The sequence below is a fragment of the Nanorana parkeri genome, unplaced genomic scaffold (assembly GCF_000935625.1).
Source record: "Nanorana parkeri isolate BGI_ZX_2015 unplaced genomic scaffold, ASM93562v1 scaffold129, whole genome shotgun sequence".
NCBI lineage: Eukaryota > Metazoa > Chordata > Amphibia > Anura > Dicroglossidae > Nanorana > Nanorana parkeri.
This window is the reverse complement of record NW_017306397.1, coordinates 1,181,700-1,209,427: the sequence shown is the minus strand read 5'-3', so window position 1 is coordinate 1,209,427 and position 27,728 is coordinate 1,181,700. Positions and strand designations below refer to the sequence as shown.

At 38.9% G+C, this 27,728-nt stretch overlaps 1 protein-coding gene across 4 annotated transcripts in view; it reads right to left on the bottom strand.

Moving 5' to 3' along the window:
* Positions 1–27,728, bottom strand: part of TNIK (TRAF2 and NCK interacting kinase) — a 239,650-nt gene that overhangs the window by 91,137 nt on the left and 120,785 nt on the right. For all 4 annotated transcript variants that reach the window (XM_018553778.1, XM_018553779.1, XM_018553780.1 and 1 more), the window contains exons 7-11: positions 26,474–26,604; positions 22,729–22,783; positions 21,127–21,205; positions 3,622–3,797; positions 2,681–2,747 (exon numbers count right to left, since the gene is read on the bottom strand). In XM_018553778.1, coding sequence (XP_018409280.1) covers positions 2,681–2,747; positions 3,622–3,797; positions 21,127–21,205; positions 22,729–22,783; positions 26,474–26,604 — 508 coding nt within the window. The remainder of the gene's footprint in view (positions 1–2,680; positions 2,748–3,621; positions 3,798–21,126; positions 21,206–22,728; positions 22,784–26,473; positions 26,605–27,728) is intronic.

Here is a 27,728-nt window from a genome sequence, read left to right as displayed (position 1 = left end):
CTTAACATTCCTGATACAGAATTATTTTTCTTATCCTTCTGCATCATATAATTATTTTGTTATACTGTCCCATTATTCCTGGTGGGTTTATAAAAAAACTTTCAAAAGATAACACTTACAAAAAAAACTGGTAGTGTTGTAGGTTTAATTTGCCAAGAACAATGTTATAGTAGAAGAACTGCAACAACAACAAAAAAAAATTGAAAAAATATTCGGTAGGTATAAAATTATAATACTGGCACTGATTTACAGAAACTAGAGCAACTTAAGCATGGTTCCAGGGTAAAGTCCATGTTTTTTTTCTCTAACCTGCAAAGGGAAGGTAAAACATGGAGTCCACCATACGTAACCAGTATATATACGATAGCCTTAAACAGTTTAATAGGCCAGCGTTTTGCAGCTCTGCTCCTCGAGGTACACCAGCACTCCATGTCTCCTTATTGGTTCTGATTAGGATATGTGGTAGCATTACCTTTTCCCTTCGTTTAAAGTCTAACTGAAGTCTGATGTAAACAAAAAAAAAATAGATAAACTGACTGTGCAATAAAATATACTGTACATTCTGAAATGTCTTTATGTTGTGATGGATTTTACCTCTAGGGGCAGCAGAGAACTGCTCCTATCTGCATATGAGCTGCGTTTTCTCTGCGTGTGAACAGCAGTCCCTTTCTGCAGATACCCAACACGCCCTCTGTGAGTCAGAGTTAGAACTCTCCACTCAGCTTTTTTGTTTGCAGAACTTGAGCTCAGACTCACAGGGGGTGTGTTGGACAGCTGAAGGGAGACCAATGTTCACACAGAGCAACAGTCTTTTTCTGCAGCTTGCTGCTTGGGTCTGGTGGTAGATGGTATGCTGCTGTTCGAGCTAAAATGCAACACATCACCAAAACGTATCAGAATATATTTTTTTTAGGCACACTCCAATTAGCTAATTAATTATACATTACAGACCTGAGGAAAACGTCTGCAATGATATATATCTTGATAAACCTAAAAGATTATATAATCCAAAACTGGACATATGAAATATGCAGTTCTTCAAAAGTTAATGGTTGGGTTTGCCATTCTTCAGAAGCTGGAAATGTTGCCATACGTGACCACCTTGAGGCAGCATTAGAAATATATTAGAAGTACAGACAAAGTACTTGGCGTAGGTTAAAAAAAAACTGCGTTAAACCAAAGGCTCAATGAAGACAGATGCTCAGTAAAGCGTCAAAGCATTTCATATTAAAATGAAAGCAGTATCTGGGCACTCAGACACTGCTGTCTGCTCCCTTGTCTCCATTTCCTTTGGGGGGTCTTTGTACAACAAATTGTCAAGCATTAGGGTAAAGCCGATGGGTGCTTAGTGCATGTCCAGATAAGTAGCTCTCATAAATATCTGAATTATGTTTTATTAATGAGACTATCATTCCAGAGTAAAGACCAGACCTTTATGTTTTTCGAAATAGCCGAAACACGTCAAAATGAAAATTATAGGCAATATTCCAGGACATCTGTAAATATATACTGAGAAAACGTCTAGGTTTCCGTACTCAAGGCCGATAAACTTCCAATCAAATTGTTTGTAAACCCAAACTATGGACTTCTCTAATTTACTTCCTTTTGGTCTGTTCAATATACAATTGGAAGCATTTTGTTATATTTGTATAAAAAAAGCCAAAAAAAAAAATGGTCTGGTCAGAAATTAAGAGCTATCCACTTTCTTTTGTAAACTTGCAGTGTTATATAAAAGAGCCTGTTCTAGTCTTTGACTCCTAGTTCTTGTCCTGGACTACAGAATGATACGTTGTTAAGCTGTACATATCTGAGAGTGGTTAAGTTTAGTAAGAGAAACTGAGCAGAGTTGGCGTCACTCGATAAACAAAAATCCTGTGCATGGTCAGCCCACAACAGGTTTTATGAGCAGAGTGCATTTCTGGCAGATCAACTGGTATTGTTTTGTACTTGCAGGGTCTTTAAATGGATAGAACACTGGGAAATGTGCACATATTGCAGACACGTATTTCATATGGGATTTTTTTGCCTTGTCATACGCTTTAAAGTTACACCTTGCATTTGCCTTGGCAAAGCAAACCTAGTTCTGTCTGCCATCAAATGGATTTTAGGATTAAAGTGACACTAAACTCAAGAGTTAAATCTTAAAAATGCATTCAAGTACCTTAATTATTAACAAAAATGTATCATTCTTGTGCATCACTCAGCTGTAGACCCTCAAATCTCTGAATTGGGGCTGACACTGTCCTTCTTGGGGTGGCTACTTTTGTTCCCCATGGTCCCTGTGTGTGTAAAGTAGCCACTGCTCCAAACTCGCTCCCGTCATGGACTACAATTTCATGTTTAGTTTACTAATTTGTATTGAGATTGTAGTCCATCGAGGGAACAAGCTTGGAACGGAACAGCACACACAGGGATCATGAGGAACCAAAGTAGTCACCCTCCAGAAGGAAAGACAGTGTCAGCATGAATTCTGAGATGATTTGAGGATCTACAGCTGAGTAATACACAAATAAGATACTTTTTTGTTAATAGTTCAAATACTTAAATGCATTTTTAAGATTTAACTCCTGAGTTTAGTTTCTCTTTAAAGTGCATATAATTATTCATGTGCACCAGGTATATATTTTCTATTCTCACTTAGTGAATACAATTTCTAAATTCTGCAGCATCACTCATTTACCTTGGTTCCCCTGAATCGTTCTCTTCCTCCTCTTCTTCACTTCCACTATATTCATACTCTGTTTCATCTGGAAAGAAAATAGAGAGGTCAATAGGTGCATGTAAAACCATTGCTTGAATGCATGCATGAATGAATATACACTGAGTGGCCAGATTATTATGACCACCCCATCAGTACTTCGTCGGGCCACAAGATGACTCCACGAGATGACTTCGTTGGGCCGCCACGTGACTCCACGAGATGTTGAAAGGTGATGTGAGGAATACGACACTGCACTGTTGCCCTTCTGTTGTCTTGTACCAGTCTTCCCAGTCTCCGTTCTGCCCTAACATTGACTAGTCGCTGACGGCCACAATTCGCACGTTCAGACCCAGATTTTCGGCTGACAGTCCAGTCTTTAAACACTTTAACAGCTGCTCTTGAACATTTAATGAATTCTGCTGTTTTGCTAATACTCGCTCCATGGCTCCGAGTGCCAACAATCATCCCATGTTCAAAGGCTGTTAAATCGCGTTGTTTACCCATATCTTCAGAAAAAAAATCACTTCTACTGTCGTGGTAAACAACCTGCTTCCCTATTTATAATGGTCTGGCCCTCTAGCAACTTCAGAGCGAAATTATAGCTAATTATAGATAATTTGCCTACAAATGTCAGGTGGTCATAATAATCTGGACACTCAGTTTATATTCTTCTCCGCTTTGATTGATAAATATGTACATGAGTTTGTGTCAATCTAAAACATATGGACTGAAAATGTGAAGGAAAAAAAATATAACACTGAATTAGTAGATACTGCCTATGAATAAGTCACTCAATGTACGAGTTTCCTTTCTATCAATTTCCCAGCTTCATCAGCCAAAAATGAAAGCCTGATATTACATTATTGATTACACATGTTAAAACCTAATACACAAATTGTGGCTTTGACTAATCCTATTACCTTTCTCTCCACGTTTTTTCTTTGTTCGATCAATGTGGTCCTTCAGTTGAATTCGAACCTGTCTTTCATTTGGCTGGTCTCTGATGAACGGATGCTTCATAAGCTGCTCTGTTGTGGGTCTTTGGCTGTGGTTCTTCACTAGGCAGCTTTCGATGAATGACTGAAACTTTTTGGACCTATGTGGAAAACATTTAATCATAATTTATACCTTCAAATTGCAAACAGGAAACATGCAATACTTTGAGGCACAGCTATCTAAGAATGGGTAACAAATCTATGGAGGCAGCATAAAAATATGTTAAAGTCATACTGTGAATTAAAGTGATATTAAAGTCAAAAGTTTTTTTAAGACATTTTAAATGCAGCTCCTTGATGTTTATAGGGTAATTCCCATTTCCCAAGTGAAATAAAATTACCCCCTGTGATCTGAGTTTTGCTTGCAAATGGTGAGCACTCATTGGTTAGCGCGGTCGCCTGATCGCGCTGACCAATGAGGAGCGCCTCTTAGCAAGAAACCCTTCTCTTTGCTCAGTGTGGTCAGAAGCGCTTCTCATTGGTCTGATTGGAGAGGGTAATTCCATTTTACCAAATTCACTTGGGAAAGTGGAATTACCCTTAAAAGTATTAGTTTCCTGCAGAATCAGCTGGTCCCCCCTTGAGCACTGTTCCTGATATCCTGTTTAAGAGTGGCTCCTTTCCCTTGCAGGATCATGCAGAGTGTGCTAGTAATCGGTATGTGTTTCCATAAACACAGGGACAGCAAGGCAAGCCATCCCCACCCCAGCTCCTCCATTCTCCCTCCTTCCTTCCCCAAGCTAGGGGATGAACATCTAATGGGGACTGCTCTGTCCACTGTACTGGAGAGGAAGTTCAAAGAAGCTGAGCTAAGAGAGTTGGAGCCAGCTGTTAGGAAACAGGACTGTAAATTCTTTGACAAAAATGTCAAGATATACTTTGCTGGGCAAAGTATTTTTTGTTTAATCTGGATTCATTTTTGAAAAAAAGATTGGAGAGTTAAACACTACTTTAAGGTGAGCTAAGCAAATGTTTTTTTAACTACAAGATGAATGAGTATTGTTCCTGAATCTTAGGGCGTGCTTTGTGTATTTCTTCTAAGTCTCTACAGCATGAAAAACCTGTGCACCCGTCTGTGTAGGTGTTTCCTGTATTAAAGACTGGTAAATGTTGCACTCTGAATTTGTCTCTTGAATACATGTGCCCCTGTATTTTTCTGCAGGACCTGCACCTACTGGGTCCCACCCACAACTCTAGTCTCTGCGCAGACCACAAATAGCAAAGAGATTATGATGCCACTTCTTTTACAGGCTAAAACCTGGGTCAGCAAAGTCATTTGGTACAGCAAAGTGGATTTATATACTTTGTAGCCAGTTAGAAATATATTTCAATTGAAGTTTTTGAGCCCAAAGTTTAGCTGTAAATCTCTAAATTACTATTACTTTTCTACACAGAGATAACCATTGACCTAGGAAGCAATATATATTACTGAATATTACATCCTAGAATCAGTGAGCAAATCAGGCATTAGACATATCTTTTTTTCCACGTTAAATGAATCAAAGCTTAGTAATGCGGGACACTTACAGGTATTTAGTTCTTCTCACAGACATCACAGTACTCCCTTTGACAATGCTTTTATTTGCTTTTCTCTACACAAGGATGGATCCCACCTTTGCTCAGATACCATCCATGGTAAGCATCACCTTTCTGCATTGAGATGTTGACTTGAGAGCACATGTAAATCCTGATGCCTTTGCAGATCTTGGCGGTGTTTAAAAATATATAAACACAAATCCGCCCTCTGCTACACCCTCTTACCTTGTGACTTGCTACAAAGTTAAAATTATGCTATTTTAGAGAACACTGGGAGAAAGGAAATGCTTTCTCCTGCCAGTAACAGAAATGTATTCATGCACACTAGCAAAAAGTTACTTTGGTTGAAGTCTTCTATAAATTGCAGATGCTGAAAAGATTTCCACCCAAAACTATAAAATGTACTTTTGTTGGATAACAGGATCATGCCTAATCTAAGGGTGCGATGTTCCACTGACATGCTAAATTTATTCTTGCCTGTCCTGCACACGGACTTCAGAAGGAACAGAAAGACAGAAATCACATAAGGCACTTCATGAAGTTACATTTTACGCTAGGTCTGCAAAGGTAAATATTATATACACACACAGGGCACATCAATTACCCTCAGCCAAAATAAAATTACTCAGAGATGGAGTAACTTCAGGCAAGAAGTTAATTACACAGATGAAATACATGTATTTTTTACCTTTTAAAGGATTTGCATCCAGGCAGAAACCAGGATAATAACCCAAATTTTCTCTATGCAGTTAAAGGACAGCTTTACCTTATTTCCAAGCAATAGTGGTAATAGAGCAGGGGCTCAAAGTAGTACATCTTGCAGATCAATTGTTTTTTATACCGGCAATGCTGTAAAATGTGCATGGCATTAAACCTGAAAGTCAGTGTACAATGTGATTATCATTGTTGCAACAATTAATGGAATGCTCATAGTAGTACATTGAGGAATCCATGTTCCATTTGCACTATCATCTTTCTGTGCTTTTAAACAAACTAGAATAGAAGAGTGGATGGGGAGCTGAGTATGGGAGTAAGGTGAGGAAGATAGTGGGGTAAGAGAATCATGGTGAAAAAAAGGAGAGGGGGGTACAGTGTAGGAGCGGAGAGGAAAATTGGGGATTTAGGCAAGTCCAGATAAGCAGATCAGAGTTCTGTGGTCCTAAAACGAGGGTTGACAAAGTGATTATGTTTGATAAATAGGGTGTTCTGGCTTGGTTGTAAATTCTATCCAATAATACCAAGTATGTCAAAATCTCTCTTCCAGGTGGAGGAGTGACAGTGTCAGGTCTTCCATGTGCAATATTACATTGATTTTATATAATTTCATAGAGAGTGGAGTGGCATGGAGCAGGCAGGTCATAGTATTAGTATCTAGGTCACCCAACAGTGTTAAATAGTTACCTTTAGCCCCCTCTGGAGATTTTTACTGTGCAGCCTTGCCTGATGCTGCACAGCCTTTGATTGTAAATAGTGCCGCCCACGTACTGCGCTCACTGCGTATACGCACTGCTCACCCCATTTATTTGGATGGGGTCATACTCCAATGGATAGCTGTGCACACCGTGAGTAACATAGCTTTGGTCACCTCCCTTCCCCAGCCACCATGTAAGTATTTACAGTAGTTACATTTAGAAATACATTTACAGGGCTGTTTTACTGGTTGATTTTTTTTTTTATTTCTCATTTCAGCCTGGAGCTTGGTTTGTCTCAGCATGTAGTAACCTTATACTGCCGGTCAAATGTTTTAGAACACCTCGATTTTTCCAGTTTTTATTGAAAGTTACTTAATTTAATGTTTCAATGTACTCTGAAAATAAAGCAGAACAAATAACAAATGAAACATCCAAAAGAAATCATGGAATCATTTCTTAACACAATATAATCAAAATGTTTGACTCGTCAATGTAGCCAACTTTTGCAGATATAACAGCCGAACACACTTGTAGCATTCTTTCCACAACGAAAATCAAATATTGTTCAGAAGGTCCTTCCCAACACTGTTGCAGAAATTCCCACAAACGTGTTGCACTTGTAAGTTGCTTTGCTATCGGTGTTCTCTCCAGTTCATCCCAAACCAGCTCAATGGGGTTTAAGTGTTGGCCATTCCATAATTTAAAGCCTACTGTCGTGTTAGTTTCTTCTAAAGGTAGTTCTGACACAGCCTGCAGGAAAGTTCTGGGTCATTATCTTGCTATAGGATGAACCCCTGGCCAACTAGGAGTACACCAGAGTGTATTGCATAACACTGCAAAATGCTGTGTTTTGGTTCAGGTTGCTGCTCCCTCTGTGCAAATTGCCGACTCTGGATCCAGTAAAAGAGCCCCAGACATCACACTTCCTCCTCCATATTTGACAGCTGGTGTCACACACTGAGGAACCATCCTTTCGCCTACATGATGGCATACAAAAACCCTGCATGATGAACCGAAGATCTCAAATATTGATTCATCAGTCCACAAGACCTTCTTCCAGTCTTCAGTAGTCCACTGGTGGTGCTCCATGGCCCAGGCAAACCTTTTTCTTATTTTACCATCTTGGCAATGGCTTTCTTACTGCCACTTGACCTGTCAAACGTGCAGCTCAAAGTCTTCTCTTCACAGTTGAAACTGAGACTTGCTTACTCTGATCAGTGTTAAGCTCTGCTTGAAGTTGTCCTGTGAGCCGCCTGTCACCCAAGCTGTTGACTGTCAGAAACTTGTCTTGCAAGTCTGTTGTGGCTTTGGTCCTGCCAGACCTCTTCCTGTCAGAGTTTCCTCTGGTTTCCAAATGCCTTTTCATGGTGTAGGAAACTGTAGTCACTGACACCTTGGCTTTTCTTTGCAATTTCTCTAAAGGAAAGACCTACACTTTTAAGGGTTATAATGGTCTGTCTGTCTTCCTTTGATAATTGCCATTTTCTTGCAATCTTGGGAGCAATAGACTACTTTCTGCATTACAATACTGTGCAAATACTGTTTAAAAGGGTGTAGTAACACAGTCTGTACCAACACTGCTTTTATACATACAGATGGCTTGTGAGTAATCAACACAAGTTGGGACACCTGTAGCAATTGTTAGCATAAACTTTCAAGGATTAATTTACTTAACAACCGAACAACTGAGTTGTTAACCCATTACTGCGTTCCTGAAAAAGGCCTTTTTGTTTAACTGTGAAATGTACATTATTTTCCAGTTATTGTTAACCCATTGTTTCACCTTTGTACCATTTCAGGTTATTCACTGGACTTGAACTGCTTACATTTAAAAAGAAACTAAAAAAACTAGATAGTTCTAAAACTTTTGATTGATAGTGTATATATATTCAAAACTGCATGAATTGTAAACTTAATGCCAAATGTTTTTGGATAAATGATCACATATCTATAATTACATATAACTGGTAGATTAAAACTATACTCCTGAATGCATCTTTAATGTATAAAAGTACATTGGGCTGTCCTCTCATCCTGTATCAACATGATCCCAATGCAGCAAGCTGTAATGTTTAAAGACAGAGGTGTTCCTTAATCATGAATAATTTCTGTCCTATCCATTTGTGGGAGATGTAAATTGTGCTGCGTTGCTCTGCAGGTTGTTAGAAGCACAGCAGTTAGCCGTTAATGGAATGCTTGGCACACATCATATTTGCTTACAGGAAGTATTAGTGACAGGACATCAGAAATATACCTCACAGTTCAGGTAAAAAGCATTAGTACAGACTCCCACTGCAAGCTACATAATAAATGGCACTGATGTACAGCCATTCTTTTTTTAGCATAAAAAACATTTCACACAGTAAGCACAGATGCAACAAATTACATTATGAGCACAAAAAAAGAGAAATAAACATTATATTTATTAGGGTGTTTCAGCTGATGGGTCACATGAACCTATGTTCTTCTACATTATTCAGCTGCTGCAAAATGACGGTTTAAAGGGGTACACGTGGACAAGGATTGCATAACCACTAAAACACATTCCTTTGTTTTATTCTGCCAGGAAAACCATCTCTTGTTTTTCTATCAATCTGACAGGCAACATAGAGGCCGCACAGCCAAGGTCTCTCTGCATGGGGGACAGGCGAGTAGGGAGAAGAGGTTAAAACCATATTTCTGAAGATGAACTTTACCCATATCTTCAAAATAACAACAAAGGCACCTTTAGAAATGTTTAGTAATGATAATCTACAAACACATACTTCTAGATAACTGCAGGCTTTTTATTCTTTGCATACCCTGTTCCTCTTCATTCTTATCACAGTGGCCATTTTTACTAAGGGCAGATAAATCCATCTCCATTTACTTCCGGGAACTCTGGCATGCTGCATGCCGATGTGATGTTTAGTCAAAGGGGGAAAAGGTCCAATTTAATGCGTATCTAAACCCATAAGCAAAAATATAACCTTGTGCAGGTTACCAATCCTTAGATATGGGGGCTGCATTTTATTTCAACTTTTTTTCCACCTGGTGATCCAGCTAGTAAGTCTGTTATTTTTCAACTTCCTGTTATAGACCAAGCTGTCCAGCAAAAGGGGCAGATAGGGTTGAGACAAACCATTTAACACTGACAGAGGTGCTTACAACGGTCAACTTTTATTCATTTCTGTAAAATCTTTATTACAAAAAACAAAACAAAAAACTGTTGCTGGAACTGCATAAAAAGTGTTATCTGGAGTTCAGATTTCATTTGTTAGCCAATTCCATCTAAATCTGCTAGTGCATCTAACAATATCCTCTCCACAGAGTGACAATACTGCTGTCCAAGGGCTCCATTACTCCTCCATAGAGTGGAGCCTCCCTAAGAAGGAGACACCCCCAGAAAGTGTGTTACTGGCTGGATAACCAGTTAAAACCAGTTGTTTTTTTTTAAAGCTGCAATATATTCAATTTTTGTTGGGGGTTTAGATACTCTAAGATACTAGTTTGCGGATTAAGCGGTCTTAAGCCATACTCAAAGCACACCTTAACCCCCTTTCACTAAAAATCACATCAGCATTCAGCTCTTTATGCTGAAATTAAATCTTACGTCATTAGTTAAAAATATGTTGCTTTTAAATTATTGGGGTTTTTTCCCCTTCCTGGTTAAGTGAGGCACTAGAGATGTAGCCCTGTCCTCAAAGATGCATCCTGGGGAGGCTATATCACCAGTGCCTTCCTGGGAAATCTCATCTGTTAACTGCTAAATCTTGCAAGATCGCAGAGGAAAGGCATTGTTCCCCCTCAGATGACGTGCAATGTCATATGTTCCAGGAGTCAGACCCAGAGTTCCGGGAAGTAAAGGGAGATGGATTAATCTGTTCCTAGTGAAAATGGCCACCATGACATAAATAAGAAGGACAAGAAAAATAAGCTATGCAAAGTATAAAAAGCTTGCAATTATCTATAAGTATCTGTTTGTGGATTGCCATTGCTAAACATTTCTAACTGTGTCTTTGTTGTCAAGAGTGAAATTCTTCTTTAACACTTTGAAAATGTTAAATATTTTATTGGTAGGCGAAAGCTATTTATAAAGCCATTTAAAAAAAGCAGCCATTCATTGGTTGCATAACCCATCCCTGATTGGTGCTTCAGTAGAACTTTACTGTGGATTTGTATCAAGAAACTTCTTGGTCCTCATGATGCAGTCTGCCTAAGTAACTTCAACAAAATCTTCCGGGAACAGGTGATTAGAGATGCCCATAGGATGTTCTTCCTCAATGCACTGACACAATTTCACTCTAACATTATCCTTGTCTGCTGCAAAGCAATGCATTATCAGATATGTAGTCTTGAGAAATTGATATTGCAGCCATCAAGCAGCAGGGAAAGAGACGTAACGCACACCGGGAATCCAGGAAGTTGTGAAAGTAATGAGCAGACAGAAGGCAGCACTCACTATATAAGAGATTTTTTTTCACGTAACCTTTGAATGCATTATCAAAAACTCTAGTATATATTCCTATTAATATGCTGATAGTTTAACAGGATAGAGTATACTGGGACTTTGGAACTCCTTTAAACTAATTATGTGACTTCTGAAGGTGATTGGTTTCACATTAAAAAGGGCAAATTCTTTAATCAGGCAGTCATGACTACATTTTTTTTTCGTATCTGGGAACACTGTGTTGATTGATTACCATTTTGACATTAGACTTTGTGTAGAACATTGATATACAAACCGAACTAAAGCAATTCTGATACCAGGATGTAACACTACCAGAAGAAGAAAATGTCCAGAGGACGGCGGTGAATGCAATGCACTGTATTTCTAAAATCACAGATTAAAGTGGAATAAAAGCAGAAATCTCGATCGACAGGCTCTCTATGACAGAACAGACTGTGATAAGTCTCTCCTGCCATAAAGGCTTCTTGCTCTCAAGCAAAAAAAATTTCTGCACACTGAGCCGAGCATGGGTAGCTCATTCTATAGAACCAACAAGCCGAGATGAAGATACTTCCATGCGCATGTGTGGGCGTTATGTCATTGAGCCGTATCAAGCAGACGTAGACTTGAAACCCAGAAGACCGAGAGGAAAATTAATTACCAGCAAGGAACAGTGGATGGCATCGGTTTGGCAGGTAAGTCTGCCATAATGTGCTGCTATGCTGTGCATACTATCACACAATGGCTAAAATCTCTTGGACCCTTATGTGGGGTGGTGGGGGGGGGAGCTTTACTTCCGCTTTAACTACCAGGTTGTTGAAGAGGCAACTACAAAAAACTAGCTTCACAACACTGCACAACACTTCCTATATCATGGCTGTATAACACACAACCCTTCACATCAGCACTTTGTCAGATGTATAGTATATTAGATAACGTTCATTTTCCTGCAACCTTTACATACTTTCCCAAGACAGCCATGGGCCTGAAGAACAAATTGCTGGTACACAGACAACTGGAGTGACAGAGGAAAACAACTGCATCCCAGTCTTCATTTAAGAGATAAACTGACTGTTTGTTATAGCCAATTGCTCCACTCCAGTTCCATATTTGTGTGCAGATTGTCTAAATCTGCCACAATATTTAGAACCATAAAGGTACAAATACACGGTTAAAGGGAAATTCAAGTACTAATGAAAAACAAGGGTTAATATCTAAAAACTAAAATCACCAAATTAACTTGTAATGACAAAAAGCTATGTTTTTTCCCCCGCAAAACCTGGGCAACAGACTATTTACATACCCAAACGGAACCTCTGCAACAATTCCTCACCCTGCACTGCATACTTTTAAAGGTATAGTCCACTTTTGGAAAAAATAAATTTACCCTTCTTCATAAAAGAAAATAAGTGCGTATATTTTGCATTGGAGCCAGGAAAGCATTGCAACTGCGATCAGTGGATCACGGGTGCATTGATCTGACTCCTGCAGGAGTAAGTTTAAACTAGCATTTTCAGAAGCACAGGTCAACAAGTGAAGCATTCATGTGTTTCATGAAAGCTCTGCTTTAAGCGCCACACAGCCACCACTGCTCAGATAAACCTTACCATGGTACATCATGACAGTTCAGAGCTCGGAATTTTGTATGTAATTTGTCATGGTCTAAAATACAGTTCATCATCTGAGCCTAGATAGAAGTGCGGTGCCACAGTTTCTTGCATTTGTTTACTATTAACAGATTCAAAAGGAAATCTGTAACTTTGCCCCCCTAAAGTGCAAAACATAGTAAATAATAATAATATTATTATTATACGGGTTTTATATAGTGCCAACAGTTTGTGCAGCACTTCACAATATAAGAACGACATTGCAATCACAATACAATTCAAGAAAAGATGGTAAGGAAGGCCCTGCCCCTGAGGGCTTACAATCTAAAAGGGAGGGGCAAGTGATACATGAGGAGGGAGCTGTGTGGGGAAGAAATTTTTTTATATGTATGTATTTAATTTGTGTATCTACATGTTAGGTTGGAGTTTAACTTTAAGCACTGGCAAGGAAAATAGTTGTTTGTTTTGCTTCCTTTTGATATCCTGTTGGGGCTTTAGCACCTTAAAGAAGCAATTGTAAGAGACCCCCACAACAACAATGTTTTACTGAAACATCCAGTCGCTTCTGCACTAAAACCTGCCTTTCTATTAAACATTCTATTGTATTTTACAAAATGTTCTAAGAAAAACAAGAATTCCTCTGTATAGTCCAGTGATTGTCTTATTTTTGTGTTTCTGTCAAAAACGTCACATCAAGAGAAGTGGGTCCTCATGAGGACCTGATGCAGAAGGCCAGCTGGGGAAGGATGCTTTGTTTTATAGTTATTGAGTGATTATAAGTATAGTAGAAGGTAAACCACAGCTGATACTAGACAATGACAATAGGGGAGGAATTGTAACTCGATTGTAATGTACAAATTGTATAATGGTGATGGTAATATCAGTAATAAACTCTTTATTGTACACTCAGTAAAAAAGACAAGAGGCCACCACCTGAACTTGGAAAAAAAAGGTGTACCCTTAAACTGCGTAGGGGATTTTTTTCTTTTAGAGCGGCAAAACAGCGGAACTCCCTTTCACAAGCAGTGGTATCAGCTGAGAGTGTTGACTCATTCAAGAACCTTGTAGATACTTTCCTCAGAGAACCAAACATACAGGGGTACATACAGGTTCTCTTAGTGACTAGTACACACACACACGTACATGCTCACATAGGTTGAACTCGACTTGATGGACCTGTGTCTTTATTCAACTTCAAAAACGATGTAACTTTAATTAGTGGCCAACCTTATTATGTATGAAATCATAGAAAATGCTGTCTTAAGCATATGTAGGGGAAACTGCCCCCTCTTTCCTCCATGTGTTACCAGCTCTGAGCACCGTCAGGATTTGTATCAGAAGCCATTGGCTGGTTAGGTTGACCCCATGAGGAATAAATCCTTGTTAATTCTTCTTGGTATCAGGCCTATCTCTTACCCAGTTGTTCTGTGTGCCTAGCCTTGCATCCCGCACACATTACAGTCTACCTTGCTGCTCCTTCCTGCTACAGATACAAGGCTAGGGTTGATTGGTTGATTAGAACACAGTGGCGGAGCTAAGGAACAAAGGGCCCTGGTGCAAGATTTTTTTTTGGGCCCCCCCCCCAAAAAAAAAACCACAAACACAGCGCTCTCCTCCCGCAGCGCTCGGCCGGCTGTCACCTTCTCTCCTACCCGCTGGGACACAGAGCAGCGCCCAGCAGGGAGGAAAGAAAGCACGGATGCGCTGCTGTATCAGCAGAAAAATTGCACTTTTGGCATTTGGCCAAAAGTGCCATTTCCGGCTGATATCTTTTGGCGGACGATTTATCGGTGCAACCCTAATATTTACAGCAATGCAGAATGGCACAGGCTATAGAGGACTACACATCCCAGCAATACTTTATATAACAATAGCATTTCTGTATAAAGTATAACTGATGTGAGCTGAAAGGAACAATAACTTTCTATTAAAGTGTGCAGTGTTTTATGTGCAGCCTTTACTGCATTTTTATCATCATGATTCACTGTGCCAAGGGCTAATTGCATCAACACCTGAGATCACAGGCTGTTTGTATCCTGTCACTCTTTCCAGATTTCATTCTATTTCCTTAATATAACTTGCTGACCTTTAGTCTCTGCCTATGTTTGGAGGATGTGTGAAGTTTAATAAGCAATGCACAACAAATCTCCAGGCATCCATTCCATTAGCTGACAGTGACACGGTTTGTCTTGCAGATCTAGCAGATGTAAGAAGTACTTTTAAATTGAGCTATAAAGTGAAAGATGAACTCCGGGGAAATAAAAAAAAAGAAAAACTACCCTTGGGATGAGGCTCCCCACGCACTACAAGGGTTAAATGCACGTTTTTGTCTAGGAAAACAGTTTACACACATTTTTTTTAATACTATAAATGTACCAGGCAATTAAAGTATTAAACAGACACACTGCTACAGCTTGCATGTGATTACTATATCGGAAGTGACAGAGATGACATGATCGAGAACCACTCTGATGGTTTCCGATTAGTGGGGTACGAAGATGTCAATAAAAGCTGGATTTGACAGTTGGCAGCTGCACAATTGGTTGGCTGGCAACTGTTAAAGGAATTAGGTTTATTAATGTTATTAATGTGCCCTCAGCATATCTCATATAATCTTTCAAATGTTATTGTAATTTCAATCTTTTGGAACCTGCATCTGTTTTAAAAAAAATATCTGGTAATCCTGTCAGGAAGGTCCTTGTTCAGGCACTTCCTGTTATGGGGTCACAACTGTCTCCAGATTGTGTCTCTGTGTTGACACAGTGTCATACACACCCCTGGTAGAGACTATAAGTGGCTTTGCCGACACATATTGCACGGGCCCGTTCTGCTTTTATCTATATCAGGAAGTTGTTCCAGTGCAATGATAAACAGCTGACTTGCAATTAGAGTGAGTGCATGTGGACAGAAAGTGGCTAAAAGCAGATAGAGAACAGTTGTACGCAGATGCAAAAAAAGGATGAATAAAAAGGCAAAAATAGCATTTTCTAAAAGAAAAAAAGCATGGCATGTGCTTATGATGCACAGTGCTTTAGCAAAAGAAATATTAGGGCTTTTGTTAAATTCCATTCACTCATGTGAAGCGTTTGATACAAGTAAAGACATTTACTCAGAAAAAAAAGAACCCTTTAACATTGGGCCTAGTAAATTTGGGCCTAGCCTTGCATCATATGCAAGGCAATTCTACCTCAATAAAAATTTCTGGTGCTGGCCAAGTTTTACCCTGTTGGATCATCTACAATCTCCAAATTCCTAATGAGAGTTTGAGCCTCAGCCCACACTGCATTCATTAATGCAACCCATAGTTACGCACTTAAATGCAATGTAGTGCCATTCATATGATGCCATGGGCTGCGCTGCCGAAAATGCTGTATAGACTTTTTTTGCCACATTAGACAGCCCGTTCAGGCTGCATTAACACAAGGCACAGCATGACACGAATGAACTAATGCAGGTTGACAGTGCAAACCCAGCCTGACAGACATGGTCTAGATGCAGGACCATTTTGCATCAGCCAGACCACAACAGCCTCAGCAAACCTCTGGCCAATATCTGTTGATCCTAACGGGCCTAATACTGTTTGCATTTTTTTTTTTATTTTTGTAAACTGATATTATTGAGATTGAGGTGCTGATGCTGTTCATAAAGACAAACTAATTGTAAAAGGAAAAAAAAATCAATTCCACGGCCAGATATGCGATTGCTGTGACGGTCCGTGAAAATCGTAAAATTTCATAACACCATATAAAGCTTTAAGGCATCCCAAGCAAGATTTTTTTAAAGGATTTGTGCATTTTTAATGTTGCCTGTGAGACCACATAAAAAGATAGACACTCTCCACATGTGCAGTATTAAGAAAAAACAAAAAACAAAAAAAACAACATGTCCCTCATGGCAGTTCCCAGCTTCCTATCCTTAGTTTTTATGTTAGTCCTAAAAATAGCCAGAATTTGCTTGCAGGATTCGCCCCCTCATAGTCTTTCATGGGATTTGCTGCCATGTTCAGGTTCAGCAAAACTGAAAAGGATTTGCCGAATCCTTAGCAATTTGAATATGAGCAGATTCACCCATCTCTACTTAGCACATTAATACCGTATTAGGCTCCTTCAGTCCACCTAATGCTGACATCTTAGTTTCTGAAACCAACTGGGAAGCTAAATCATCACACTTCTTCTGGGAACATGGTGGTAGTGTTCCCTCCTGCTGTATTTTCCACAATAATCTTTTTTCCGGAGTCTTTTGGAGATAAAGGGATTCAGTGTATGATTCAATGCCGAAGTATAAACCCCAAAACACATTGTTTCGGTAGACTGACCCTTTGATTTACAAAGCATGTCAGCAATACAAATTTTACATATGGTTTAGGAATATAGAATACTTAGAAGCTAAAAAGGAAATACTGCAAACTGTCTTTGTACAAATGGCAAATAACCTCTGTACAATCTGTCTTTTTGTGCTCTTCTGCAAGCCATTTTTGTGTTCTCTGCAGGATCACGCCATGTGCTACTGGAGTCATCCTCTTGAGCCACATGAGCACCAGGTGATGTTCCCAGTGGAAATAGGATCTTTCTGTTCAGATCAGTGAGCTGGCATCTTTACTCCGTGATGAAAAAGCACAAAGTTGTATTCTCAAGTCAAGCAGAGAATGAGATAAGACTTAAAACATGAACTTCAAATGATAGTTCTTTCTCTTTTAGAACAGAGGAGCAACATAGACACAATGACAATGCAGATAAGTGGAAGAAAGGCAGCTGAAAATAAATGAAGGACAACAGAAAGCTGGACATATGCAAAGAATAGCATTCCATGCAGAAAAGCGATTCATCATATAAACAGAGGAGAAGCCACTGCTATTATGAAGGAATACTGGTCCTATTACAAGATATTGTTGAATCCATCCTCTTTCTTGGTTCAACCATGCATAGCTACAAGATACTAAGCAGGAAGAGTGGCTAAAAATGTGTGCACGTGTACATGACTCATTACTATGGTGTTTGAGGCAGGGACATACATTTTGAAATGTGCTACTTATAGGAGGGAACAAAAAGGACAACTGGGCCATTGGCGAGGCTAAGTAGGCAGACAAAAAGGAGAGCTCTTCCTGCTGACCTCTTCTTTCGAAGGACCAGGCCCAAATAAAGACTCTTCAATTTAAGGTCTGTGAGATGGAATTGGGTCCAGTAGAGCTTCTACCACAACAAAAGGGGATGTTATTATTGATGGTGACACAACACAAAAAAACTGTATTAGGGGTTTAGTGAATGAATTGATGTGAAGGAAATAAAATTAAACAAAAACCTGAGCTCAGACACATCATACTGTACTATTAGTGCCCTGCGATTCCATAGGAGACTCTGGAAAGGGGGCACAATGCAAGATGGCCATGTATAAAAACAGCACAATGGTGATGTGCAGAACTAGACCCCAACTAATTCTTTTACCATTGATTCTTGGCAATCCAAGCCAATTAATGGATAATGGTGTAGGGCCTTATAAACAGCAAACAATCTTCCAAAGAAATCAAAAAGGAACACTAATGGATGTAAGGCTGTAAGTTCAGACTTATTAACCTATAATAATATAATTTTTGCAATGTTCCTGAACACCTTCCACCCCCACTTCCCAGTCTTTTAAATCTGATGTTACAATGCTTCAGTAAGTTACCAAAACACATATATGGACATGTCTAAAAATGTAATTCCTATTCAAAGCATAATGTACAGAATCCAAAGTCGCCTATGTCACAAAAAACATCCTGGATCACATCTATGTAATAAGGATTTCCAGAAAGCAGAAAAAGCACTAGGTATGGACTTTTCAAAAAGCATCATGGTAGACCTTCTGCTGTAAACTAGCTAAGTATTACTAGTGTATAGGAGACAATCTACACATTGAGGTTTTTGGGGATGTCATTTTGTTAAGATGGACAAGAACCTATACTGGCTTTAACTGCTCAGCTGCTAAAGTTTAATTTTAAATCTAAGACAAAAATGAATGTAATAAATCACGTATTTTATTACTGCAGCACTATAGTGAACAACACCCTGACCCATTTCTCTGGTCTAGAACAGACACCAGCATCATTGTGTATGTGAACAACATTTTCCAAAGCTTAGTAAAACAATGTTGATGAACTGGCACCAATGAAAGCTTAAGGCAATACTGAGGATAAAGAACGGAAAGCATATTGGCTGCCCTACTAAATATATACTTTATTAGAACAGGGCTGACTGAGGCTAAGTAGGAACTCCCATAATACCACAAGCAATGTCACGCACACAAAGGCTTCAGGCAAATGCCAGACACTCTAGATAGCCAGTACAATTTATAATGCAATTGCCATTATTTAATGACATAAATAAACAAGTAAAACGGATTTGTGTGCAAAAATCAATTACAACAAATCGAAGATCAGATTTAACTGGTCTGAAAACACTATACTGTGAAAAAATAAGATCTGATTAGTTACACAGTTTCAATTAACGTCAACATGCAATAGAGTGCACACTGTTTCCTAGTTATACCCAGTCATCCTTTCTCTACATCCTAAAGAGATAATAAAGTTGGAAGGTTTTTGAGCTATTTCAAATGCTGATTAACTCACTTACAATGAATGCTACTCCTTGATGTAGGAAAGTGTTAGCCTCCTGCAGAATCAGCTGGTCCCCTGAGCACTGGCCTTGATATCCTGTTTTAGGGTGGCTCCTTTGCCTTGCAGGGTTCTATGAAGCCACCCTTGTGTATGCCAGTAAGTTTTGTGTCTCTCCACAAACACACAACAAGGTAAGGCACTCCCCTCCCCCTAGCTCCTCCTTCCTCCCTTTTCCAAGTAGGTCGATGTACAGCTGCTGGAGACTGTGCTGCCCATTGTACTGGACAGGAAGTACAGGGAAGCTGAGCGGAGAGAGTTGGTGTCAGCAGTTCAGAAACGTGATGACTGCAAGTGTTGGACAAAAATTAAAATTAAAAGTTTGCTGGGAATGTACAGTAAGGAAAATTATTTCATCCCCTGCAGATTTGTCGTTAGATTTGTCAATTCCTAAATTGACAGGACGTATCTGTGTACCACATAGCCAGTCTGTGAGAGCCAGAATTATTGTTGGTTGGTAGGGGATCAAATACTTTAAATTATAGACCTTTCATTTCTTTGTAAGTGGGCAAACTTACAAAATCTGCAGGGGATCAAATAACAATGTTCCTCACTGTATATGTGGATGATCTGGATTCATTATTGAAAAAAAATTTGAGAGCTTAATACTACTTTAAGGCCTTGTTCACACCAAGCGCGTTCCAGGAGCAGAGCAGATCTGTTACAGACCGGATCAACAGACCGGATCAAAACTACGTCCAATGTATTCAAATGTTATTTTGGGCTCTAGTTCAAAAACACTGCAGCAAGCCCTATTTTACCTGCTCTGGAATGCTCTGAAACGCATGCAAACGCATCCAAATGCCTTGGAACGCACTAAAATCCCATTTTAAAAATGGTAAAAAAAACTGGCCCGGAACGCATCAAAAACGTGGCACAACCCACTGCACTGCGTGTGCAGAAACTCATGCAGATCTGGTCTGCATTTGGTGTGAACAAGCCCTTAGGAGGCCAAACAAGATCTGAAATTGTTACACAATATGAATGTCTTCAGTACAGCTTTGCAATAATCTCCCTGTACATGTAATAAAAATAACAAACCTGGGATATCAGTTACAAGGAATGCAGCAGTTTGACTGCCAGTAAACGAACTGCGATAAAGCAGTGCTGAACAGAGAAGGCACTACTCATTACTACCACACAGTCTGTTACGGTGAGATCACCTTGTGTGTACTGAACAGCTGATGAGCATGATAAGTAGAGGACTATCTGACAGTCTGTTTGGGAACAATCTAATCCCAGTTTTAGCCAATTTGGGTTTCTTAGATTTATAACAATCCACATCAATAATAATAATTACACATGGCATGCAGAATAGATGTTGAAATAAGAAAAGCAGGCTATGCTATTACAAATTTTGACTTGCAAAAAGCAAAACAAAAAAAGTAACAGCTGCATGCTATATGTTCAGATGCATACGGCCCTGGTTTTCCAAAGAATGTGTTTAATACTAGAAGCCCTGCCCCAGCCTGAATTCTGTTCAAGTTGATGCATTCCTAATCCTTCAAGATAAACTATGCCTTTCTAGAATGACAAGTTGTTTCCACTGAAAAAATGACGCTATGCTACACGCAGAGGGGCTGCCAAATCAAGTTTCAACTGGTGAGGACCAAGTATTCGCTGCGAGTGGAAGTGTAAAACAGGATAAAATTGATTTTATAAGGGTGTTTACAGGTTATTGAGCCTTCTCAAAGAACAGATCCCATATATCTTTTTTTACTGAAGATACAAGCCGGTGCCAATACAGAGCTTTCATCTCACAAATACACTGGGAAATCAGCCTTAACAAAGACTCACCATTTCTTCGATTTCAATCTAGGAGCTGGATTCCGAGGGATTAAGAACAGTGCTCTCATGGGATGCATATCGCACAGTGCTAAAGGTTAAAAAAAAAAAATTTCAAACTGCGACAGAAAATATTGTCAGCTTTATGTATGTGTGAAGTAAAAATTCAGGCATTGGCTTATGTGGCAGAAAATAATGTATCTACTATTAACACTATAGAGCTTAGAAAGACTTTACAATAATCTACTGAAGCGGAGACTAGTCTGCTTCATGATGCAGAAGCCTGTTAGTAAGGATGACTTAACTCTACCTCGGAAAATAGCTCCTGAAGTGTGATTTATAGTGTAGTATAAAATTAAACTGAATTTTCCAATTAATTCAGACATAATGTTCATTTAGCCCACCCAGTAAATGCTCTTGTATTATTTTAAATAATGGAGTGTTAAAGGGCTTGTGTAGTCATAACATAAAATCCTCATTCTAAGACCTAAAGAGAGCTAAAGGCAGGTCCTAATTTACTACCAGCATCTATATAAATTTGACAAAGCTTGTACTCTTTTATTGAGCAAAATCTGTAGTATCGATGGTAATGTGGACATTGTATCAGGAAGTCTTTCAAAATAAAGCAGGCACCTGTTAAACACCACAGGGGGAATTTATAAACACTGGAGCAGACAGAACTTGCCCATAGTAAGTAATTGCCCATAGTGCCCTCTAGGATAGAAGCTGATTAGTCACCATGAGTAACTGCTCCAGATTCGGTCTGCTCTAGTTTTGATAAATTCTCCTCCTTGAGTATTAGGCTTTAGTGTGAATTTACTAGAACTGATTAAGATACTTTTCAAGAGTTCCCTTTACATGCTCATGTGTGCGAGACTTAAATAAACCTTTAAAATGAGTGAATTTGTATACCTTTGTTATCAGGAACTTCCCATCACTGACCTCTAAGTTATGTCCCATCTACTTGACCCTATCCACATAAAAATGGTGTTAGTGGCCACTAACATGTTCTGTCTAGAGAGGATGACAGTTGGGCAGTCATGCTTAAATTGACACTAAACTCAGGAGTTAAATGCTAAAAATACATTCACGTAGCTTAATTATTAATAAAACTATACGTTATTTGTGCATCACTTGGCTGTAGATTCTCAAATCATCTCTGAATTTGTGCCGACACTGTCCTTCCTTCTGGAGGGTGGCTACTTTTGTTCCCCATGGTCCCTGTGTGTGTTGCAAAATAGTCACCACTCCAAGCTCGCTCCTGTGATAGACTACAATCTGAATACAAATGAGTAAACTAAACATGAGATTATAGCCCATCATGGTAGCGATGTTGGAGCATTGGCTAATTTACAACACAGTGTCAGCATGAATTCGTAGAAGATTTGAGGATCTACAGATGAGTGATATACAAATAAGGTCCAGTTTTGTTCAAGCTATGGTACTTGAATGCATTACTTAAGTTTTAAATCCTGAGTTTAGTGTCACTTTAAGAATGACAGTTTAACTTCACATGCAAATAGCTATATTATATACAACTACAGCAAGAGCAAAGCTTCTATGGTAACTACTTTCAACAACTGGTTCAATAAATATCAGTTATGTTTAACTTACGAGGAGCTCCCTCTGCCATCTCTATGGCTGTAATTCCTAAGGACCACAAATCGCTCTGGAAAATATACACAAAGGGGGAAATATTATAAAACATAGCAACAGCGCAGGCAAAAAAAAAAACTCAAAACAAATTATGAATGATTCACAGTCACTTATAAGACAGTCTGTCATCACTTTTCTGTTTTGAAGATAGAAGTGTTATTTGGAATGAAAAATAATGAACAAGTAAGGACAACATCGTTCTGAATTGATGGGAAATGCTTTTCCAATAGTGATGGGCTGTGGTTTTTCACTCTAGATAAAACGCGACAACAAGATGAATTGCGTGTCGCCGGCTGTCTCGGCTGGTGATCTCGTCTAAGTTTTTCTATTTCTTTATTCTCAGAGATTTGAACTGAGGCTTGAAATGGCACAGCTGTGTAGGATGGCAGCACTCATCAAGCTTTACAGCAAGTCTGCTCTAAAAGCTGTAGTGATTCCAGAAGGGAGAAAACTATATTAATATGAATACATGAGCCACAAATTAGCATGTCTACATGTGAACAAATTCAACTTGGACAAACATTTTTCAGTAAAGCACAGCTTTTTTTTTGAGAACTCTTATTCAGCCTGCTAAATTGTATACCGTAAATGCACAGCCCTTGTGCCAATAGTTTTTTCTTATATAAGTTGTAAATGGAAAAAGTTTGGAACCACAAAGGGTTTCTGTATCACTGGGGCTGGGCCAGTCATAGCTGTGATCCTAAAACCAGGACTGTGTTTGACAACCCCATCCTCCTCTTCTCTGAAGGGCAGCTTGCTTACTCCCCTTTCTCTCTATTAGAAGTTTATGCCATCTGCTGTCATGGTGAGTAGAGACCAGAGAATAACCGTGCCTCCTTATGCCACTTTTGTTACAGCCTGAGAGAACAATAGCTGTGTTTCTTTATTCCAGGCCTAGTAACAGTGCACATTTTTAAATATGCACTTTTTTGCTGTAAAAATAAATGTGCTATTAAGCCCATGGTCACAAAAGAAAAGTGTTTCTTTTTTTTAGAAAGGCATGCTGGGTAAACTGGGCTTTGTCAATTGATCAACATCCAATGACGCTGATCAACAGCTGGGAACCTCTGTTGTTGGCTTTTAGCCTCCTTACTGTAATGAAAGCTGGCAACAGCAGCAAGTGCAATTGAGGGCACACAGAGAGCATCCACAGCACTTGTTTAAGTAGGACACACATATCCAGCCACTGTAACCAGGCACAGCAGTGAGCCTTGTATAGTCAGACGCAGGCAAAGATTATAACCTTACAATGTATATACATGTGGTGGAATCATGCACAATTCGCAATTGAAGAGAAATAAATGTGAAAAAATCCAATTTCTACTTTTTTTTCTTTTTAAGAACCCTGTATTTATCCCAAATGATACAGAGTTTAGCATTGTCAAATAAAATTGTATGCATGTAGGCATAATATGAGTTTTCTATTGTTTTCGTAATAACTATACCAAGGGGCTATGAATAAAAAACAAAAGTACACACATGCACATTGCAAAGTTACGCGTGTCATTTGTGTCTTATGGTTTTCATCATAAATGGTGAATAGACAATAAGACTTTAAATTAAAAAAAAAGCCCATTTCAAGTAGTCCAACAGGGAATTAAGCTTATAATAGGATTAAACTTCATAGCTGTAGCATTCAAGACCACTTCTTAAGCATCTTTTTTTTATCATGCCAGATAGCACACTCCCCCCTCCTTCCTCTGTTCTTACATTATTTTCTCAGACAGCTGTTTTAAGCACAAGAATAAAAAAGACAGAAGCTGTGAATTGTTGAGTTTTAAAATAAGAAAAAAAGAAGTGGAATGAAGACCAGACTTTGAAGAGTTGTGGCTGGAAGAGCAAGCAGTTAAAAGATATGCAGATGACAGCTTTAATTCATGCATCAAAAGCAATGCAGTCCCTCTATGAACTAACATTGTTGATCATTTGGACATGACTAAGGTAATAGCATATCTACATAAATATTCCATCTGTTGACATAAACACAACTAATAGGAAGTTCACAGCTCAGGATACATTTAGTCTAAGTACCGGAAAATATAATATGTAAATTGTGACCATGCTTTGATTTATTTATGAAACCACAGGTGCAAAACTAGAAATCACAGGACACACCAACGCATTTCATGCAGCAGCACTTAGCGTGGTCATTGTCTACATATTATCTTTATATATCCTGAAATGGAAACCGGCTGGATCGGCACTGTTCTACTCTCCTGTGTTTTACTGTTCTGGTGCCTGAAGCAGTAATTGCAACCTTTAAAATACTGTAAACTAATTTACCTGGGATATGCCATTCCCAGGACTGTCTGGGATGCTGCTATCTTGAGAAAAGAGGAAAAAATCCAACAGGGTGCCTGTTCTACACTCTAAACTTTCTAATCATATAAATGGGACAGTGGGCATAGGTTGATGGAATTTAAGAGCCATATAGGAAGCTGTCCATAACAGAAGTCACCAGCACTCGATATGTGCAAGAAGTAAAATACTTTTTATTATATTGTCACGTGCGTCAGACAGCCTAGATGGCTCGGATGACACGGAGCCATCTGTGTTGTCACTTCAAGCACCAACCTTCCATTAAGGTCTGTATGCAGTATGGAGTGCAGGTGATTTCATATTATCAACCACACAGGAAGCCGACATTACAAGCCCCGATGCTTATGGTATCAGCCAAAATTACTCCTCAGGACAATAGTTTTGTAATTCCAGGTCAGCAGTAATGTTGATGCATTTATCTGGTTATAGAATTCAAGTTTAAAAATAATAATTTTCAATTTAACTTTGAAGAACCCTGGGCACAATTATTTTTAACCCTTGCAGTGGGGCTACCCCCGCACTGCAAGGGTTAAGTGCTCATTTTCTTCTAGGGACATAAATAAAAATTAAACTCACCTGAAACTTTAGCCGGATGGCTGCTAGGCTGGTCCCTGCCACCCTTCCCTTTATTTTCACCTGGTAATCGTGCAAATTACACACTTTCTTTCCTTAGGTGGCTAAGCTTATTTCTCCACTGTATCTATGAAGAAAACCATGATTGCCACCCATGCTAGACTCCTAACATGTCTGCCTTTGTTCACTTCTATTACATGGTAGATGAGATCAGTAGTTTACAGACGGAAGGCGCAATTGCTTTTTGCTTCCAGTTCAGCTCACATGAAGTGACAAGAACACTGAATTTCTGGCAAGATAAACAGGTATTTTCTGCACTTGCTGAAAATATTCTTAGCCAGGAACAAAAACTAATGCATCCACCACACCTAAGGACTGGTAAGCTGCAATATTTAAAGTTTTCATTCTTGGGTTTAGCTATGCTTTAAATAATTAGGGGTTGTGAGGGTGCTGGAATGTGATTAAACCTACCTGTCAGATGTGATGATGTAGATCACCATGTTTCCAGATCATGTGAACTAAACCTGGCACTAGTCATTGAACTCACAGTATTTTGACACAGAGGGCTGACATTAGCTCAATCTTTATTACCTTTGACTTAAAGTGACCTTGCCAAGGCTCTAAGTGTACCACACTATAAGCCATCTGCTTGTACTTTCACAGTCCACTGTAAAAAACACTTAATTTGAAAATGTGTCTCATTATACAAAATAACAAATGTATAAGAAAAACAATTATACAAATGCATCCTACACAGAATAGCGGTCTAATATTGCCTTTTACATATGAAGATCACATGTAAACAAGATACCTTAAAGTCATATGTTGCATCTGGGTTTTCATCACAGGCTATGACTTCCGGAGCCATCCAATATGGTGTACCAATAAAAGTATTTCTCCGGCCCACGGTCCTGTCTAACTGCGCGCTCACACCAAAGTCCACTGGAGTGTAATATAAAAAAATATTTCAGTACCTTGTACATATGTTTCCCTTTAGCTGCTCACAGTCAGACTTTGATACTTTAAAACTTAGATACGCCATTAAAATAAACCTGACACAAACCTATGCAATTAAAATAGAGTACCTTGTGAAAGCAAGCATAATAAGTTGCAGACCGTAAAAAAAACAAATACACATGATGCTACAGCTCGACTTATATTTAAATAATGATTTTTATCTAAAAGTGAAAAGTCTAAATTTATATTTCCCATGACTTTTTCATGAAACAACAAAAAATACATCACAGAAGCAGCTGCATAATTTGGATTCTCCTCTTGATAAGTGAATCTCAGTAAAGCACTGAAGTGTGTATAGACATTGTTGTCAAATGTGTTTTTTGGTACCAAAGAATGTACGGGAAGTGTGAATTGTGAAAGTCATGGTAAAGGGTATTCTTAGATTACAACATACAACACCACATCAAATTTACTAGGTGGAGGTGCACATCTTAATCAGACAAGGCACTCTAGGGATATTAATTTGCTTTAAGTTTTAATAAAGAACCCTGCTTATTTATTGACACACAACACCAACTGGAGTAACTTCCTTTAGCAAATTATACAAATAATACCCATACTTGGAGAAATATGTGAGCTGCATTTGCTGACCTCCTTGTAGCAATACTAGTTGATTTATAGTCTCGGGTTTCAGTAATTTCTGAGATACTGGCCAAAAAAAGCATGCAATCAGTGAAAATTAGAGTGAAGTCATAACTCCTGATCTGCCCACTTGTTTTGGGTCACTAAATTAAAAAGAACTGAAGCCATTGGACTAACAAGGAGCCAGGCATAGATAACACAAGTCTACAAGAATAACTCCCACTTGACACACTGCTCCTCATTATTTGCAATCAATGTGACTGGTTCACTAAATGGCCAATAGTTATAATAGTTCTACCAAAAAAGATGGAGAGGGAGGCTTCTTGGTTTGGCCCCAAAAAACAGATTTTCTAAATTTGTATTACAGACGCATCCATAATTCAGGGTAACCATTGTTCCCAGTAGGGAAGCTGAAGTGACATACTGGCAAATTGAGGGGGTACCTGCTATGTCATGCCCCTGCCACT